Here is a 20,610-nt window from a genome sequence, read left to right on the forward strand (position 1 = left end):
GAAGCAACTTGTCTGGATATATTTCTTTTTATCCTGGGGGTGACTTTACTAATAATTTAGTGTTGGTTTTCATTGTGGCCCCAAAACTCGCCATGCCTGCTTGTGAATGAAGGTCTGTGTGTTTGAAAAGTGTCTTGCAATGCCTAGTACATGATAAAACATATAAAGCAGGTTTTATTGCAACTACACAGAAAGCTGCACTTGAATTTTCAGACCAAAAGTATGTATTCAACAAATGGTCTGATTCAGGTTAAGCTTCTAATTCTAAAGAAGTTAGTGTCTTTCCATCCAGTCTGGTTACATCTTGACCTTACATCTAAATGAAGAGACTTGAGCCCTAGCCAGTTTTGCTCAGTGGATAGAGCATCTGCCTGCGGACTGAAGGGTCCCAGGTTCGATTCTGGTCAAGGGTACATACAGGCTCCATCCCTAGTAGGGGACGTGCAGGAGGCAGCCTATCAATTCTTGCTCATCATTGATGTTTCTATCTCTCTCTCCCTTCCTTTCTGAAACCAATAAAATATATTTAAAAAAAATAAAGGAAGAGACTTGAATAATGATTTGGGGCATCGTGTCTATACTTCTGACCACACCAGGGATGAGGTCTTACCTCTCAGGGAAAAGACCTTTGTCAAAGCTGGTGCTGTTAGTCCTTTCTACTCCTAGGGGACAATGGGCTTCAGAGTAAGAATGGCAGGTATTTTGGTTTGAGTTCTCCCAGAATCAAAACCCAAAGCAAGGTGTAAGTGCGAGTAGCTCCTCTGGGAGGTAATATCAGGAAGCACCAACAGAGTGGGAAATTGAGGGAGGGGAGGCTGTCAAAAAGGGTTCACTATCAAGTCAGTTACCACTGGGGCAACCAGGGCTTATTCCTGCTGGGAAACTGCATAGAACACACCTGAGTTTTGCCACCTTTACATCTCAACTCTCATGAATCATTTGTTGAGGGCTGCTCCCTGGTTAGCGTTACATCTCCCCCCACACTTTGCAGCCCACGGTGGGGATAGGCAGAGCAGGCTCCAGCAGCCAGAGAAAGCCTTCAGGCAAAGGGATGTAGGTTCTGCAGCTGGAAGTTGGGCAGGTGAACACCGAACAGGTAAGAGCAGAAGTTACGCGTAGGTGAGAATCCAGATGACAGCAACTGACTGATAAAGTGATATATATGTGTGTAATAAAGCACAGTACTAATCAAAAATAATTAGTAAGTATTATTTCTGAGAGAAATGCAGAGGAGGTTTAGGTTTTTGTGTGACACAATGAAACCTGTTTGCCTCTGTGGTACGTGATACTGTTGGGTATATGTCTTGGCACCCAAAGAGTAAAATGGTGGAACTATATGAAGATCTGTTACCCATAATAAAAATTTGGAGGAATCAAATAATCTCTCCAAATGCAGAACTGGAAAGTCAGTACTGTTTGGAAAGTTCTAGCTATGTGCAAGGCAGTCGGGTAAATGCATATCGTGGATTATTTTATTTAATCTTCACAAAATTCTATGAAATTGACACCGTTACTACATTCAGTCTTTTAGGTGAGAAAGATGAGGCACAGAGAGATTAAGTCACTTGTCCAAAGCTACAGAGCTCAAGGAAATTAGAAATATTCTCATCTAACCTCTTCATTTTACCGATGCGAAACTGTACCACACTGGAGTGGTGTCTTGTCCAAGGTCACACCAATTGCCTTGGGTTGGGCTAGTACTTGAAACTAGGTACTGAAATCCCACCATACACCTGCTCATCCCATTTCATCACATATTGATGTCTCACCTCCAGCTATTCATGATTAGCTGGGTGCACCAGGAGAGAAGTGTCTGGAAAAAGGCCACGAATGGTTTACCACGTACCTGCTTCCCTTCCATTGCTCCTCTCATCTCCTTGAATGTCGAGGTGAATTCTCCAATGAAGTCATGTTTGCCGTTGGAGTCCCAGTCCCATACTATGCACTACAAAGAGAAGAGAAGTTCTTCTTATTATTTTAACTTAACATGCATCCACAGTAGCTAAAGGCAGTGCAAACTTTACAAGAAAGAGCTGATGAAACACGCTTGGTCTGGAACAAAAGCGCAGCAGTCTAGGATTGCGGCATGTGGGATGTAAGATCCCTTCAGTTTCTATAGTGACGCAGTAGTGACTAATAATTTGCATAATTGTCAGATAAGGCCAGTAAGACCAAAAGGGAGATGAGTGACTTGCCGAAGCGACCATCTAGAGAATGAAACCTAGAATTTTTAAAAAATATATACTTTTATTGATTTCAGAGAGGAAGGGAGAGGGCTGAGATAGAAACATCAATGATGAGAGTCATCCATCCGCTGCCTCCTGCATACCCCCTACTGGGGATCAAGCCCGAAACCTAGGCATGTGCACTTGACCAGAATTGAACCCGGGACCCTTCAGTAACCCAGGCCGACACTCTATCCGCTGAGTCAAACCAGCTAGGGCTGAAACCTGGAATTTGAAGGCAGCTGTCCTGACTCCAATTCCAGTGCTCTTTCCCCATAGCACAGAGGTGGGGAACATCCAGCCCTTATATGGCCCACAAAATCATTTGGCCTGGCCTTGCCAAGGCATTAGGGGCGAGTTAATAAAGTGATTGAGCAAATATAGCAGGCTAATTTTTAAGCTGATAATTCTGTATGGCCTATGAATGATGTTATAAATATCCAAATGGCCCTTGGCAGAAAAAAGGTCCCCACTCCTGCTAGCAGATGGCCTCCCTGGCGAATACCTAGAATCTGTGTCTATAGTTTCTACAATGTCAGCTTATGTTTAACGATATGAATGGGGTCATGTTAATCACATTTTCTTTTTCTATTTTTTTTTCTGAAAGCAAAAGAGCAATGTTAAGAAAAATGAGTAAGAAGGCAAAATGTGAGATCTTTAACTGTATCCACATTTGAAATGGGTGGAACATGGTGACAGGTAAGTCACACTGGTAAATATCAGGCATCCATCACACTTAAGATGTTTACTTCCAACAAGAGGGCTCCCGCTAACAATGTTAAAGCTAAATTTGGGGCTCCCAGGCAGCTGTGTAGAATGGCTCAGGTGACATCTGCAGCCATCCCTCTGCTTAGCCTTCCTCTTAGGTGAAGAGGAAGTTTCCCATTTTTTTGTTTTTTTTTTGTTTTTTTGTTAATCCTTTCCTAAGGATACTTTCCCACTTATTTTTCAGAGAGTGGAAGGGGGAGGGAGAGATAGAGAGAGAAACATCAATGTGAGAGAGACACATTGATTGGTTGCCTCTTGCACACACCCTGACCAGGGCTGGGGATTGAGCCTGCAATTGGGGTACGTGCTCTTGACCGGAATTAAACCCGGGACCCTTCAGTACATGGGCCAACACTCTATCCACTGAGCCAAACCAGTGAGGACCCCATTTTTTTCCAGGGTGGAGGCTGGACTAGGGTCTCAAGTACTTTAGATAATGCTTTTACCTCTTAAGTCAGTGATCTGCATCAAGGAAGTCCCGGACCTCAAATAAGATCAAGGCAGCAAAGGATGGTTTCCTTAGAATACTGAGATTGTAAGAGGTAGCCTGGTCCTCCCTCAGAACGCACACCCCATTGGCCAGTCCTACCTGGAAAACTCAAGCTCTAAATCTTTTCTCTGATCCCATGGGATGTCCCATAAACCTAAAATAAAAGATATCCAAAAGGAGACATAATTTCCCCCTAACTTTATTCCTGCTCATTTCTTTTCTATCACAGTAAATTGTACCAACACCCATCCTGTTGCTACAAAGAGAAAACTGGGTATCATTCCTGATAGTCCTCGCTCCCCTCATGCTCCCACACTGACTCCTGTGTGTTCTGTCTTCTAAATAAGGCCTAACTCCAGCTCTTCGCACTGCCCCTCCTCACCTGCATCACTGTAACAGCTTCCTCCTGGCCTCCGTGCCTCCCTCATGCTCCCTCACCACCCCTAGTCCAATACGCACGCTCATTGCCTGCTTAAACCAAAATGTATATAGGTAACGGATTTTCCAAGGCCTTCCACGATCTTACTCCCTAAATATTCCAAAATTTGCCCTTTATAATTCATGCTACTGTATTGTAAAGTTTCTCTAATATGAGGTTGGTTGGAATCAAAAGCATTTGCTAAGATTTTTTTTTTTTGAGGCATCTTAAAGAAAAACTAATTTCTCAGCTTTTGCTCTCTCTTTAGCTGTGGAGGCTTTGGTAGATTGTTTTGCTCACAAAATGTATTAATAAGCCCTTTCGTTTTGAAACAGAATGGATTAAAATAACTCAGTACAGAAGAGGTTAAGACAAAAGGGGCTAAACTGCTCTGCTGAGTAAAGCAATGGGGAAGTTGAGCTTTCCCTTTGTAAGGAGAGACAGAGTGGGGCTCAGGAAGGGGGCTCAGGGGGGTAGGTTGGGAAGAACTTAGGGCAGGATTCATCAGAGGCTGAAGATGGGCCTACCATTGGACAGGAGGGTGGTTATGAGAGGCGGGTATGGAACTTTGGAAACTGTGCTGTCTAATTCTCAAGGTCCAGTTTTTACATATCCCTCCCTTTATTGATTCCCTTTCTACTTTCCCTCTGCCCTTATCCCCGACACTCCCAGAATGACCTGGAGAACAAAGGAGAGGGACTGTGTCCATGTTTGGGGACAAGCACCCCGGGGAGCAGGGAGCAGTTTGAGATAGCCCACGTGATGATTGAGAACTGGGTGGGGAGCAGGACTATGCAGAAAGAGCTTGAGAGAGGAGTCCTAGGAGTAGAACTCCCCAGACATACTGGGGAGAATGGTAGATTTCTGCAGTCACATGGCATTAGAATTCAAGATATCTTATTTAGATTTTAAAGAAAGTTTGACCCCAGAAAGTTGGAGAATAACAAAATTTAATTAAAAATCATTACTTAGCCCTGGCTGGGTGGCTCAGTTGGTTGGAGCATTGTTCTGTACACAAAAGATTCCGAGTAAGAACATATACTTAGGTTGTGGGTTCCATCCCTTGTCTGGGTGCATAAGGAAGGCAACCAATTGATGTTTCTTTCTCTCTCTCCTCTCTCTCTCTCTCTCTCTCTCTCTCTCTCTCTCTCTCTCTCTCTCATTCTCTTCCCCTGTCAACATATCTTTGGGTGAGGATTAAAAAAATAATTACTTAATTTACACTAACTCTTTGGTCATTAAATGTTCACTCCACTGGTAGTTGAGGGCAATGCAGAGTCCCCAGGTGACCCAAGAAGGACATGTGTGTACAAGTCACAAACTGCTGTTGTTACCAGCCACTGAGATTACTATGAGCATAACCTAGTGTAGGAACCATTTAAGTACTTAAAACACTGTCATATGAAAAGGTATTTCAATTTTTGACTCCAAAGGGGGGAACATTTTCAAGAGGAATTTATAAAGAAGTAACAAAGAAAGCATCTACCAATATTTATGCCTGTCTAAAAACAAAATAATCTGTGAAAGACTGAATGTTTCATTTCTGGAAAGTTCAAATAGAAACTGCAGGACTACAGGTAGTGATAAAATGTAGTGGAGAAAGTTGAAAAGAGAATGTTACAGGGGATTCGGTGGGATGTTCATTGAACTTGCTTCTAAGACGAGTTGTAGTGGCATAGGTTGCATCATAAAGTCAATGAAAGGCTTAGCTCCTTCTGGCTGAAATGCCAAACCATGCACGGTAGATTTGGTAGGAGTGACGAGAGCGTTCTACCTCATTGATTCTAATGGACAGTGGAAGCAATCAATGATCCAGTCATTTGGAAAAATTGCTCAGGATATGCATGTGAGCCTCACATAGTCACACACTGTCGATGGATCTGCAGTACTTATAACCAGGTGTTTTTCTCTGTTTGCTGGTCCCTCCCTGCTAACCCTGACACTCACCCGGAGCAAGGAACAGAAGGAAACTTGCTGGGCCTGGACCGAGAAAAGAAGCGCGCTCTCCCCCAGGGGATCACGCCCTTGCCTGTCTTCAGCCTCCCCTCCCCTATCCTCCCCCCACAGGCACTTATCTCCTAACCAGGGGTCCTCAAACTTTTTAAACAGGGGGCCAGTTCACTGTCCCTCAGACCGTTGGAGGGCCGAACTATAGTTTAAAAAAAACTATGAACAAATTCCTATGCACACTGCACTTATCTTATTTTGAAGTAAAAAAAACAAAACGGCAAAAACACCCGCATGTGGCCCGGGGGCCATAGTTTGAGGACGCCTGTAAGGGACCCCAGGAGACTTGCAACCAGGGGAGCAATAGGCAGCAGCAGGTCGTCCTGGGCTCACCCCCTGAACCTGTCTCCAAGGCCCCCTTTTCTCTGACTTCCCAGTGAGCCAGAGCAGCCCAGCCTGGGCTCTCCTTTTGCTTCTTCTATGCCCTTCCTAGATTCCCTCTCCTAAGTGTGTTTTTGCTGCAGGCAATAATTGCTTGCTTGCTTTGCAAAAAAAAAAAAAAAAAAAAAGAAAGAAAGAAAAGAAAAGAAAGGAAGGAAGGAAGAAAAGAAGGGTGGTTCCTGGGACTCTAAGGCTCACAGCTTTGCCTCGTAGTATATACAGCCATGGAATGTCTGACAGGCACATCCTCACCCCTCTACCTTTGGGAAGGAGCAAATAAGAAGGCGAAGGGGACAGGAGCAAATAAATGAAAGGATGTGGAGTAAGCAGAACAGATGGGTGGTTACAGGGCAGTCACAGAGATGTAAAGTACAGCATAGGAAATATAGTCAATAATACTGTAATAACTATGTATGGGGCCAGGTGGGTACGTGAAATATTGGGGGGGGGGCAGTCTATAAAGTACATGATTGTCTAAACCATTCTGTTGTACACCTGAAACTAATACAGAATAATGTTGAATGTAAAGTGTAATTAAAGAATAAATAAAAGAAGGGAAGTGGAAGCAGGCTTTTTAACACCCCCCTGCACTGGGAAAGAGGATAGAAGTTCTCTCTTTAAAGGGAAGGGGTGTAACTCTTCCTGACCCCTAGCCGCAGCAGAAAAGCGAAGAAGCAAGAGGGATGGACACACAACTCTGGTTTGTCACAAAATCTTAAGCGAAACCACTTACTCCGTTTCTTTGCCCTTTCTTAGATTTCCCATCATGCTTTAGTTACTGTTCCTTCCATCTGCCAGCCACCGCAGTCAAGGTGTCTGTAATGAGCTCTCCAGGGCAGAGGGAGTGACCCCCGGGCTGGAGGAAGAGCCAGGTTTGACAGCATCCGGACCCGGCCTCCCCGGGGGCAGACACCACCCCTGACATGGGCCCGCTCCTTCCATCGGCTGGCATTTCTCATCGTGGCGGTGGCAGAATTCTGTTTTGACCTTTCTCAGAAGGGATCTCCAAGGAAGGAAGACACAGCGGGGCAGAAAAATAAAAACACTGTCTTTCCCCCTCTCCCCGCCAGGAAGCTGGCGGCAGCAGCTCTGAGGAGCTGACAGAGGAACAGGTCTTGGTGGAAAGCAAACACATGCACTGCCCTGCAGAAACCCGGACACAGAGGCAGGTTCTCCGTGGGAATCGAGGCGGAGCCTTGACAGACCTGCGGGGGATCAGAAGCTCAAACTATTTGCAAGCCGGAGAGCCTGCGTGAGGCCTTGCAGCTTACAGTGGAGCTTAGGTATTCAGTCTGAACATGTCGGAGCTCGACAGATGGTCTCGTCAACTCCCTCATTTTACAGAGAAGGAAACTGATGACAGAGGATGAAGTGACTTCTGCCAGTTCACCGAGTGCAGGGCTGGGGCTAAAACCCGGGTTTCCCGCCTTCCTGATGTCACCACTGCTAAACAAATACCAAATTGTAATAATGAAAACATACACATGCTTACTATGTAACAGACTTACAAGCTATGTACTGCTCTGAGCACTTCATCTATATCAGTGGTCGGCAAACCACGGCTCGCGAGTCACATGAGGCTCTTTGGCCCCTTGAGTGTGGCTCTTCCACAAAATACCACGTGCGGGCGCGCACGTACAGTGCGATTGAAACTTCGTGGCCCATGCAAAGAATTCGGTTTTCGGCCTGGGCGAGTCTATTTTGAAGAAGTGGCGTTAGAACACTCAAGGGGCCAAAGAGCCTCATGTGGCTCATGAGCCGAGGTTTGCCAACCACTGATCTATATCAACTCAACTTCTTCATCATTCTGCTCATTTTACAGATGAGATAACCGAGGCACAGAGAGGTGAAGTACGTGTCCCAAGACCACACAGCTAACGCTAGGTATCTTTGAACTAGAAGAAGCTGAATTTCATAGATTGTCTTACCTAATCAAATGTGTTTATGGTTTTTAATCCTTTTAAGATAGCACAGAACTGACAATATTATTATTACCCTTTACTGGTATGGTAATTGCCACTCAGAGGGGCCATTCACAGGCTTAGAGAGGTTAAGTGACTTTACTGGACACTTGGAAAATGACCAAGATTCTGATTCAGTTTCCTCGGAAGGGTCCCAAGAATCTACTTTCGAAGCAAGCAAGTGGCCAGTTTGGATGGTCCCTAGACGTATTGAGAAGCATTGGACAGGAAATCCAGGAGTCTACGGTTTGTGACAATGGTGGCAATAATTACAATTAGAGTAATTAGATCATGGCTCACACTGCTTTCTTCAAGTCAATAAGAAAGCCGACCACAGACAAAAGACAAAATTCAAGGGCCATGCTGGCTCCTAATGATCATTCAAGGTAGCGCTGCTCTAGGCAGGCAAACAAAATCCTAAAATGTTATGCTCCTGAGTGTCGGACAGCGAGATGCCCAGGCGGGAAAGGCACCGCGTACGTTGGCTTTATCTTGCCAGTTCACACATCTCTGCTGGACTGCAGCCAAGCCCAGACACGGTCCACAGTGAAGTGTGCCACCCCTGGAAGCTGTCTTTGGAGATTTATGGCTTCGTGAGACTTGGTTAGTTCAGATAAGCTTCAGAGGCTCCCAAACGCTTGTCCAAACCCTTTTAACTTCATACCTCGCTACTCTTTAGGAAGATGGAAACTCCTAAGGCCGAGTGGGCAGCGTGAAGAGGCCGGCTTTGACAGTGACTTATGCCTCAGGCTTTCAACAAGAGCTCTCGATTCACGATCTGGCTCAACCTCTACCGAGTTGACAGCTGTAAGATCTATCTAGAAGCTGACATTCTACCTGAGAACCTTCCCATTTGATTTCTATCATATAGATCTACTTTAACAGGTGTTGATATTTCCCCTGGAAACGTCAAAGTAAATTTAAAAATTTTTTAAATTCTTATTTGGTAAGGGGAGGAGGGAAGATTTCCTAATCCTATTGAAAAGAGCGAATTCCAGTTGAATGATGAGCCCCGAGTAAATGCCCTTTGACTTACTGAATAAGGGTGATATGCTCAGTGTGAGCTTTATTTAAGTCCTGCTGGTCAGAGGTCACAATTCCCCAGGCTTTTCGTCCTGCCACTTCAGTTGTTTCTAAGAGCATTTGAGTTATTTCTGTGTACCAGGTACCCACTGGCCAAGTTCTCTAAGTACATTTTATTTAATCCTCACAACAACCTACTAGGCAGGTATTGATCACACTTTGAAGAAAATTGAAGTTATAGTAGGTAACTTTTCTGAGGTCACTCAGCTTAAAAGTGATAAGGTGGGGATCTGAACCTTGGTCTCTTAGTAAAGAATCTGTGATTTTCCATACACCATAATGCCTATTTATTCATCATTGAATGAACACTTACTGAGTATCTGCTCTGTTTTCTGTAAATTCCTGGGAGCACTGACTACATTACAGTTGATGCAGAATGCTATCTCACTATTTTTATGAAGTCAATTCACCCCAGCATTTATCAAGCCCGAGAATTCTATAGAATTCCTTGGTTGGATTGACCCTCTATATGCTAGTCATAGATATAAAGTACTTTAAACAGGAATGACATAATAAGACTAGCAGTGTAGAGCGATCCCTCTGGCTGCTTAGTGGAGTGTGAAAAACAGGGAGAAGTGGAAGTCCAGGGAAGGCCTGTGCCACAGGAAAGATTACAGAGGTATGAAGAAAGTGGAAACCATAGGTCTCAATCTCTAAGTAGATGTTAGGGTTGAGAAAGAAGAAGAAGAAATTGAGGATTATCCACCTAAGCTTCTGGCTTGGGTGATCCCATGTACCATTTGCCCAGATGGGAATCACAGGAAGAAGAACCAAGGGATAGTTTGAGGGGCAAGGGGGAGCTTAGTATTTGGCCATGCTGCTTGTTGAGTCCCACATTCTTTTTTTTTAAAAAATATATTTTATTGATTTTTTACAGAGAGGAAGGGAGAGGAATAGAGAGCTAGAAACATTGATGAGAGAGAAACATCGACCAGCTGCCTCCTGCACACCCCCCTACCGGGGATGTGCCTGCAACCAATGTACATGCCCTTGACCGGAATCGAACCTGGGACCTTTCAGTCCACAGACCAATGCTCTATCCACTGAGCCAAACTGGTTTCGGCGAGTCCCACATTCTTGACCTCTAACAAATACCATGATTCTCTGGACTCATGACAGGTAATCATTGTTTCTTCTAGCAAAATATCTGTGTCTCTGTTTCTAAATGAGTCATGCTGCTTGTGGTTTATTGATTGCTATAATTTGATGCCTGAAGACAACGCCCCATTGGGTCCCTGAGGAGGAAAAGGCACGTGAAGACCAGAAAACACACACAGATGACTCCATTTGTATGGCTTCATCTGTCTGGAAACCACAAGCTGGCAACGTGGGACTCACTGTCAGCCAAGAGGAAGTCTTGGCACCGCCTGGCAACTTGATTATTGTGTGTTCCCAGCATCAGCTCATTGACTTGCTTCTCTTGTTTAATTACTGCCTATGCAGCCATCATAGGTGTTCATGACTTGGAAGTTTTTTTAAAAAGGGGCAAAAGAAATTCTAAAAACATGGAGAAATGAGCCACTCCTAACCAATCACATGAAATGATCTGTGGAAAAACAGTTTGTTGCTGCCATGTCCAAACCAAGTCTGGGTGTTTAAATTGGTCTAACCATCTATCCATAAGACAACGTGAAATAAACTCAGGCATTCTAGTCGGATTCACAAAAATTATTCTTGTTCCTCTTGTTTCGTCACTACCATTGACCTAGGTCCGTGTGCTGTTCTAGCGTCTATAATGTTTCTTTGGCTTGCTTGGGCATCTAGCTTATCCTCTGAGCACAACAGGGCCTGTGATGCTCAGTACTCGTTAGGGCCTAGAAATCCTTGGGAATCTTCTCACTCATGTCTTCTTTTGGGCAACTATCACATCTCACCAGATCTGGATCCCGAGTCCCCATCCAGAAATTGGCTTTTGAATAAAGCCTCGTGTAGACTTCAAACACCCTTGAAACCAAGCTTTTATTTTTGAAAATAAATTTTCTTCTTTTAGTTTTGAAAAATTTGTTTAGTTATTTGTGATAGGGTCTCTGTCATTTGGCCTTTCTATGCAGACTCAGCCAGTCATGGTCCCTCTGAGCATCATTGAGTTATGAGGCATATTCATCTATTGTGAGAAAACGAGTTTGGAAGTTCCTGGATGATACAAAAAAACCCCAAAATTTTTTACTAAGTGGTTAGCCTAAAATAGCTAGTGAGTGAAACTTGTCTAAGAGAATAGTTTCTTCTCTTCTAAACAATAGTAACTATAGACAGACTTTGAGTAGAACACTTTCCAGCAAGATAGAAGGACTTGGTTCTATGAGTCAGCCAAACAGATATCCTATTCCTTTCATCTGGATGAAGTCAGAAACACATTAGCAAGATGGACACTCAGAGAGGTGAGATTTTGACAGTATTAAGCAGGACCACTGACCTGTCTTATCAGGCTTATTACCCAAGTAATTGAACCTTCCTTCTCTTCCCATTTCTATCACTGGACAGACCAATAGCTTTATTTGTCTTTGAGGAGATGAAACAGAACTTCTTTACCTGGAAGTGTAAACCCATCCATACACTGATGGGAACACCTCTTCTGTAACAGCCTCATCAATAACCACCTTGGGAGGCCAGTGAAAGTAGTGAAAACTATTAGAAACTTCTGGCTATCGTAACAGTCAATGTATTTTCAATGGCGTTTTTTGATAAGTGGAGCCAAGTTTCCATCTAAATTCCATTCTCCACATCAAAGCTATCATATGAAAGAGCAGACATAAGAAACGCATTAATCCATATAGTAGCAAAGCATTTTAAAAGTTCATTCCACAGAGTGCCAATTCTGCAGGAGGTTAATAGGCATTAATGAAAAATACAAAAGGGCTGGATCCTCAAATAAGTTTGGGTTTCCCTGGGATAATAGAAGTTAAACAGTTTTCTCTATTGTAGGGGTTGCCGGAGCCTTTGAAATGCCAATGTGCTGGGCGCAGTTACTAGAGTGAGGCAAGCCAGCAACCAAGGGTACAAAATTTAAGGAAGCACTAGTCTCAGAGCACTGCGAGTGAAGAGTTTTCCCTTGCAGGAAGCTGAGAGTGAGTGCTTCCTTAAATTTTGCAACCAATACACCTGTTGCCTTACCCTACTCCAGTTCCTGTTAATGTGCACTGTGAATAATTTTCAAGATTAGGGTGTACTATACAGCATTTCCCAATTTACATGGCCAAGGAACTTATATGTGCATTGGCATATAGGTAAAATGTGCCATGAGATTAGTGTCTTGTGAAAAGAAGTTTGAGAAATAGATTTATTTTTTTACTCATTCAATAAATACTGTTTTTGAGCATCTGGTATGGTACCAAATACTGACAGAGCACTGGAGATATGAAAATAAAAAGGAAATAGTCCCTTTCCTTAAAATGTTGAAATTTAACCTGGCCAGCATTGCTCAGTGGTTAGAGTGTCAGCCCACGTACGTAAGGATTGCAGGTTTGATCCCTGGTCCGGGTTGGGGCATGTGCGGAAGGCAACCAATCAATGTATCTCTCTCACATCAATATTCTCTCTCTTCTCTTCTCTTCTCTTCTCTTCTCTTCTCTTCTCTTCTCTTCTCTTCTCTTCTCTTCTCTTCTCTTCTCTTCTCTTCTCTTCTCTTCTCCTCTCCTCTCCTCTCCTCTCCTCTCCTCTCCTCTCCTCTCCTCTCCTCTCCTCTCCTCTCCTCTCCTCTCCTCTCCTCTCCTCTCCTCTCCTCTCCTCTCCTCTCCTCTCCTCTCCTCTCCTCTCCTCTTCTCTCCTCTTCTCTTCCTCCCTTCCATTCTCCAAAAAACACCAAATCAATGGGGAAAATATCCTCGGGTGAGAACAACAACAACAAAAAATGTTGAAATTTAGTGGGAAAAATTAGTCCAAGAATACAGTTTAGCAAGTGCCACACTAGAGGTGCTTCTAATGCAGAGTACTGTGGGATTGGACAGCATCTAATTCATACTGGAGTTTGAGGAAAGCCAGCAAAGGATTTGCAGTGGGCCTGAGCGGAGAAGCTGACTTTTGAAGAATAAATGCAATGAATCCTGGGATATGAGAGGATGACAAGTCTGCCAGGCAGAAGGAACAGCACGTGTGCGCTGTGTGTCCTGGGGTATGAGAACCTGCGGTGTGTCTGGGAGCTGCACAGTGCTGGACGTGCCTGCTGTGAAGGGGCCATGGGAGGAAGACAGCTGTCATTGCAATCACTGGCTTTAAAGAAAGCGTATCCTGGGAGGTTCCTAAGAATGGAGCACTAAGAGCATGTGCATGGACACATGTATATAAACACCCTTCACAGACCAACGTGCAACCAGCAGGACAATCAACAGAACTAGGAAGAAGATCAAACTCCTAGTCATGCCTATAGGGCCCCGAAGGTCTCTGCCTACTTCTCAAGCCTCATTTTCTCCCGCCTGCCTCTCTCCCTCTCACTCTCAGGGCTTCCACCACACAGACATTCCTTCATATTCCTGCTTCTATCAGGACCTCCGCACATGCTGTTCCCTCTGCCTAGAATGTTTTTCTAGAAATTCTGTTTAAAAGTCAGGGTATCAGCTTAAATGTGCCTTCCTCAGGTAGTCAAACTTGATCCTGCTTGTTTTAAACTTTCTTCTTTCCCTATACTTTATTGAACATTTTGGATAATGTGTTTTCATATAATAATCCCTATGACAATTATCTGATGAATTTTTGTCTCCCCCATCAACTGTAAGTTAGCTCCAGGGACAGCAACCACTTCTGTTTCACTTACTATTTTATTCCAAACAGCTAGCACAGAACCTTGTGCACCATATGTATATTTGCTGAATGCTGTGTGGCAGAGTTGACTAGCTTTCCAGTGTAGTGTGGGGTTGTTGCTGGATGGGACCCGTTTCCTACCCATGTGACCAGTAACTAAGGGACTGTGACTGTGTTTGCCCTCTGGGCTGAAGTTGATAAGAAGGGGGTGTGCTTTCTCCTCTCTCTCCCTACCCACTAGCTGGAGTGAAGGATTTGAAGGCTTTAGATGGAGCTACAAGGTGAGAAGATATGGATCCCTGAGTCACTGTATGGAGATTGTCATGGCTGAGAAATAAGCTTTCATTTTACCAAGCCACTGATAACTCAGCTTTTAAAAAATACATGTAAAAGAATAAATGGAAGATTAAAAAGCAGTCCAGACATGATAAGAAGAGAGCTGGCTCCCTAGACTACATCAGCCAAGGCTTTTAAACAACATTTAATAAAGAGGAGCTGGAACTTAATAGAAATCCTACTGTCATCATATTTATGTTTATTCAGATAAACTGTATAGTGAAATGATGACAACCTTCACCCCAGACTATGGAGTTGATTATTCTCCCCTCATCCAGTTAATTTATGAGCCCATGCTTGACTGTTACAAATGACCTCCTGGGCTGGACAAAAATATACCTGAGTTTCAATAATAAGATTCTCATGCTCAGAATGAGTGACACCAGGTCAGCATAACTCCTTTAAGAATGTTGCTTTACCAAGATTTGATTTTGAGGAGTGTGCAGTACATTATATGAGTGTAATCCTTCTATTAAACCAACTTCCCTTTGCCCTTTTTCTCTCTTCTTTCACAATTTTCTTTTGAGCACTAACCATGGACCACTGTGCGATAAAATGATGAACAAAGACAGTTATCACTTCTGCCATCATGCAACTTGCAATCTAGCAGGAAAGACAGACAACTAACCAAGCAATTACAATGCAGGATGATAAGGGCTATTGTAGAGAGTGCACAGGGTGCTATGGGAACACTGTGCAGGGTCAGTAGAGCAGATGCTGTCAGTATGTTCCACCCATATCACCATTTTGGGGTATACCAACTCTTGATATCCTTTCACTCCCAACACCCAGCACCTATGTCTTTGTTAGAGGACTATCACTAAGCTACCAAACTTCTTCCCGAGTGTGTGTGTGTGTGTGTGTGTGTGTGTGTGTGTGTGTGTAGTACTTGAAGTTTTGGAGGGCAGCCCTTAACCAGAGACTGGCATGCAGAAGTTTAAATGTTGTCCCTGAATGAGACAACTTTGAGACGTGACTACACAGTTTCCAGATATTCCTGGTAGGATTGAGCCAAATTTCTCACTTTTGAGACTGTTTGATATCTTACCCTTGCTTTGCCTCCTTCCTTTCTCTGTTCCCTCTTTCCCACCCCCCTCTCAGTTATTCCTAGGAACACATTTACATGAATCCTTATCTCGGGGTTGACTTCTAGAGGACCCAACCTATGACAGGCATCTAACCCAGTCCAGAAAGTCAGGAAAGACTCTTGAAAGATAAGCCACTTAAGGTGATGTCTGGTAGTCAACCAACTGTATGGGGAGTGGGTGGAAAAGAAAGAAGTTATAGGACATCCAGAGGTTTCTCCTGGAGAAGTTGTGATTGGGTACAAATTACTTTCCTGAATCCATCTTCGTTTCCCCTTTTGGCAAGTGTTATGGTGAGCTCACATCTTCTTTAAGCTCTATGTCAATGATACAAAAATACCTGCTTCCTCATGATCAACATTTATCAGGGGAATTCTTTTTAAAACCACAAAACAAAATATATTTGTCCTCTTTCTATTGATGGATTCATTGCCTGTATCAGACTGAATAATGCCTTGGCAAAAATGGGAGCAGGCTAGTCCATTAGACTTCATCATATAAATTATCCTTGATGGAGAAGGTCCCTCTTCATCAATACTGATGTGGCTGTGTCATCAATTTAATAGCTGAATGCTAAGGACCATTAAACCTAGCACTGCTTGTCATACCATTATTTATAATAGTGCCCAAGAGTAACATGTAATTAATTCTGTGACTGATTGACAAAAGAAATTGCAGGGTAATTAATCATATTGTATAAACACTTGTCACTGAGCTACATGCGGGATGTGAAGGTTGGCTTGTGATGTGTCAGCACTTTCCTGTCTAGATTGTTGTTCTGGGCTCCTGTGAGGCCCAACACTGAGAGGGACTTGATTTCAGATCCAGATTTAAAGCTGGTTGCTGCGTCTTAACCTTTAACCTATGTCCTTTGGGAGGGTGACACAATGCAGAATCTGTCGGTTCCCCTTTATCTGGAATGGCTTTCTCTTTTTAGGTCTCCCCCACTCATGATTTTTTTTCTTTTGTTCACGAGTCTCCGTTTTTATTTGGTTTTCCTTTAAAACAAGCAATTTACACTCTTCTGTAATAGTTTCCTCTCCCTAAGGCTATGTTGTAACTTGCTCTCCTCTTTGAGCTCGCCAGGAATGAGTGACCATGAGCAAGGTTAGTGGTGACCAGGTTAGAGTTTTCCTGTTATGTATGACTGTTTTGTAAAGTTGACAGGTACCCAGAAGGGTCGGCTTCTCTGACTGTGATGGCTACTTGTGATTTCAGAAACTCCAGCTTCTGTGTGGCCAAGAGAAAGGCTGAGACTGTGATTGATACTCTTTCCAGAGAAAAAATTGGCTAATGGAAAGATATGACTCCAACACTAGTGTGAGTTACTTCTGTCCGTATACTGAGGCTAATATACGATACGCTAACATGGCTGCCTGTAGAAATTGGACCCTGTGGTTAGGTGAGGTTTTCCCTGAAGTGTGGAGGCAATGTTTGAAATAGTCCTAGAAGAAGAGTCAGGGTCTTGGAGTGGTAGAAGAGAGGGTTCTCTCAGGGCTAGACTAGGATGGCAAATACCAGGCACAGCTATTATCATTCATTTCCCCCACTATTCTCTGCCAATCCTCTTATCCTCCCCCACTGTAGACATCACCAGTCAATCACTGTACTTTCCTCAGTGATTGGGATAAAACCTCTGAGTCCTCCTCAATCCAGCATCCCAGTCAGTCCCTGTCTATTGTTCAAAGTTGGAATCTAAGATTAAAACTCATTTCCTATTGTCAGTCTTAAGACTGATGAGTCAGAATACAGCTATATCTAGTATACTGTATTATACTAGATATACTAGTGGTATATCTAGTATAATAGGCTGATGATAGGCTGAGTGCTTGGAGGGAGAGAACTCCCTGAATGTCATTGTCTTACCCACTGGGGCGGGACTGTGAGCCTCAAAGAGTGAGCCAGATCTTGTAAACCAGATCATTTTCACTTAATATTACTCCCTGGGTTTATTTTCTCTTTGTTCTCACCTGTCTTTTGGTAACATTTGGTTTGAATGATGAGGCCTGTCAAGCTGGGTCCCAGAGTACCTGAGAAGAACCGTGTGTCCATGGCTGGGTCACAGTTAAGTGGGAAGCTGGATTATCTTGAGATCAGAGTGTATTGAGACTGCTTATTAGTGAATATTCCCAGGAAGCCCAGGTCTTACAGGTCAGCTGCTTTTCCTTTCCTTACTCTGAGATACTTCCTCGACTGACAACCTTAGAGATCCCTTGTGCTATTTTATTTAAAAAAGCAGCTTTCATTTTTGTCACCTTGCCAAGACTATGAAGAACTTCATCGATGTAGCAAGAATTCATTCATAGAAATGACTATCTCATCCCTCTTCCTCCTACCTCTCTTTTCACAAAGCCATGCATTTTCCATGGCAAGTCCTTGTGATTTTATGTGTCACTAAAGCCACATGATCAAATATCAAAGTCGCCTGATGACTCAAGACTCCAGCATCGCATGGATATAATGATGATGATGATGATGCTCCCAGCACGAGTTTCTAAGAAAGCCACAGGAACCTTGCCTTCTTCTCCTTCTGTCCTTACTTAGAGGCTTAGCTTTGAAGATGTTCTCTGGAGCTTTGATCTGAGAAGAGGTGAACAAACTGACAAACGCGGACCTTGCAATATCTTATTCATATTTGCAAACAGTTACCTTGGCAAGCAGGTATGTGCTCTATAACCCTAAGTCTTCTTGGACATGTGAGTCAAAAGAGAATTTGTAAGCAACCTGTATAGGCAGCTGCTTGTGGAGAATTTGGCATGACATGTAATTTAGTTCAGCTGAAAGATTTGGACACATAATCACCACTAAACAGACCATCATTCTCTCTGTCTCTTTGGTCATGTACAAATCATTCATTTGGCAGGTTCTTTGTAATTCCACTAATTAAGGGCATCCAATTGGTCTTTTTGGCCCTGAGTCAGGAATCTACAAAATTTTTCTTCAAAGCCCAAACATCATCCCAAACAAAAGCAAGGGAGGGAATCAAGGTACACTATTGAGGTTTTACTTTTTAACTTGAGAGTTCTGTGAATTGACATGACCTGATGGCTGGCCTGGCATTCGTTAGGACTCCTCCCCAGCCCAGCATAGAAAAACATGAATCCATTCATTCAAATGAGTTATCTTTGGGATTTTATTGGTTTAATACCCCAGGTTAGTTGGTAAGAGTGGATCAAAGGCAGAGAAAGGAAAGACAGTGAAGCTTACTCTGAAGGTATAGAATCCAGTCTGTACACGTCTATATTATTGTCTCGATCATTATTTCATTCATTCAGCCAAATATAATGTCCTGAATACTATGTGCTCAGAAGACTGCCAGGAAAAATGCCATATACAAAGTGAGTTTAAAAACATGGTCACTTAAGGACCTTGCCATCTAGTAGGCAAGATAAACATATCTTGGAAGTAACCTAAAATCAGAGTGAAGTTGTGACAATTTTTTTTAAAATAAATTTTTATTGATTTCAGAGAGGAAGGGAGAGATAGAAACATCAATGATGAGAGAGAAACATTGATTGGCTGCCTCCTGCATGCCCCCTACTGGGGATCAAGCCCTCAACCCAGGCATTTGCCCTTGACCGGGAATCGAACCCAGGACCCTTCAGTCCACAGGCCGATGCTCTATCCACTGAGCCAAACCGGCTAGGGCAAAGTTGTGAGAAATTTATTAGGAACTGCAGAGAAAGGTTTGAGTGAAAGCAAAGGAGAGGAGTGACCTTTGTCCTCATGAGACACAAGAACAAGGTTGGAATCTTAATTATCTTTGTAACTTTTGCCAGGAAAAAACTAGGTGTTGAATAAATGCTTGATGAATGCAACTGAGAGAGAACATGGAATGTTTCCTGGAGGAAACATTAGTTTAGGTTGACAGAGAGGAAGTAAGAGGAAACGCTATGTAGGAAACTCAAGGAGCTTAGAAATAGTATGTGTGTGGTGGGGTGGAGGATAGATGAGGCAGCCTGCTGGAGCAGAAGGGAAGGACAGAGACTAATGAAAGAGAACCAAATATATATATTATTGACTTTCTACAGAGAGGAAGAGAGAGGGATAGAGAGTTAGAAACATCGATGAGAGAGAAACATCGATCAGCTGCCTCCTGCACACCTCCCACTGGGGATGTGCCCGCAACCCAGGTACATGCCCTTGACTGGAATCGAACCTGGGACCTTTCAGTCCGCAGGCTGACGCTCTATCCACTGAGCCAAACCGGCTAGGGCAGAACCAAATATATATTGATAGTATTCGTCATTAGGTTGGGTTTCCTCCCAGATTTGACTCCTAATTAGAAGTAACTACAGATAAAATTCTTCCATTCCCACTCAGAGGTAACTAGAGATATAATATAGCCTCTTGTTCCTAACCAAGCTATGGGGCTATGCATTGTTCTCATGGGAAATGAAGTCCTCATGGGATCTTCTGGACCTCACAGAAGTCTTAGACCAGTACTCTCAAACTTTAGTATGCAAAAGAATCTCTTGGCAAGCATGTTAAAACACAGATTCTGGGCTCCATCTGCCAAGTTTCTGATTCAGCAGGTTTGGGTCAAAGCAAGAGGATTTGTACTTCTAACAAGTTCTCTGGCAATGCTGATATGTTAGTTCTATGACCATAGTTTGAGAACCACTGTCTTAGATAAGTATACTGCTGTCTTTCACTCATATTTAGGGTATTTCCAAAGACATAGAGAGAAAAAAATGTCATAGATGGCCATGAGGAATAAAGCTCTTTTCAATGTCTGCTGAAGAAGGATGCTTCAAAGATGCTTGGTTTCAGGTAATGTAATATTGCTGGAATAAAACTGCATTCACTTACAACTTATAAATGATTACACATTGGAAGTTCCAATTGTTAACTGAACGTTTGGAATTCAAAACATTGGTTTCCTCAGAGCAACAAGTTATCAAGAGTGTTTAGGTCTCCAGCTTAGCACAAAAGGTTTGGTCACCTGGAATATATTTCATCAAGTCAATTCTAAAATAGATAACCACAGAAAACATCACCATGGCAATACTGCTAGTTAAATCAACACAATCCTGAACCTATGTGCTTCAGTTCCAACAGTTGATCTGTAGAAGTTACATGACTACTAAATTTTAATAAATTAAATCGTATTTTTTTTAAA

The 20,610-nt window shown here is 43.1% G+C and overlaps 2 protein-coding genes across 2 annotated transcripts in view; one reads left to right on the forward strand and one right to left on the reverse strand.

The window, feature by feature from the left end:
• Window positions 1–20,610, forward strand: part of NEK11 (NIMA related kinase 11) — a 385,217-nt gene that overhangs the window by 352,670 nt on the left and 11,937 nt on the right. The window lies entirely within an intron of this gene.
• CPNE4 (copine 4) overlaps window positions 1–20,610 on the reverse strand; it is a gene marked incomplete at both ends in the record, with an annotated part of 366,239 nt that overhangs the window by 41,944 nt on the left and 303,685 nt on the right. Inside the window, one exon of the mRNA XM_079795664.1 lies at window positions 1,847–1,945. Coding sequence (XP_079651790.1) covers window positions 1,847–1,945 — 99 coding nt within the window. The remainder of the gene's footprint in view (window positions 1–1,846; window positions 1,946–20,610) is intronic.

Source organism: Cnephaeus nilssonii (genome assembly GCF_951640355.1).
Source record: "Cnephaeus nilssonii genome assembly, chromosome: 17".
Lineage (NCBI taxonomy): Eukaryota > Metazoa > Chordata > Mammalia > Chiroptera > Vespertilionidae > Cnephaeus > Cnephaeus nilssonii.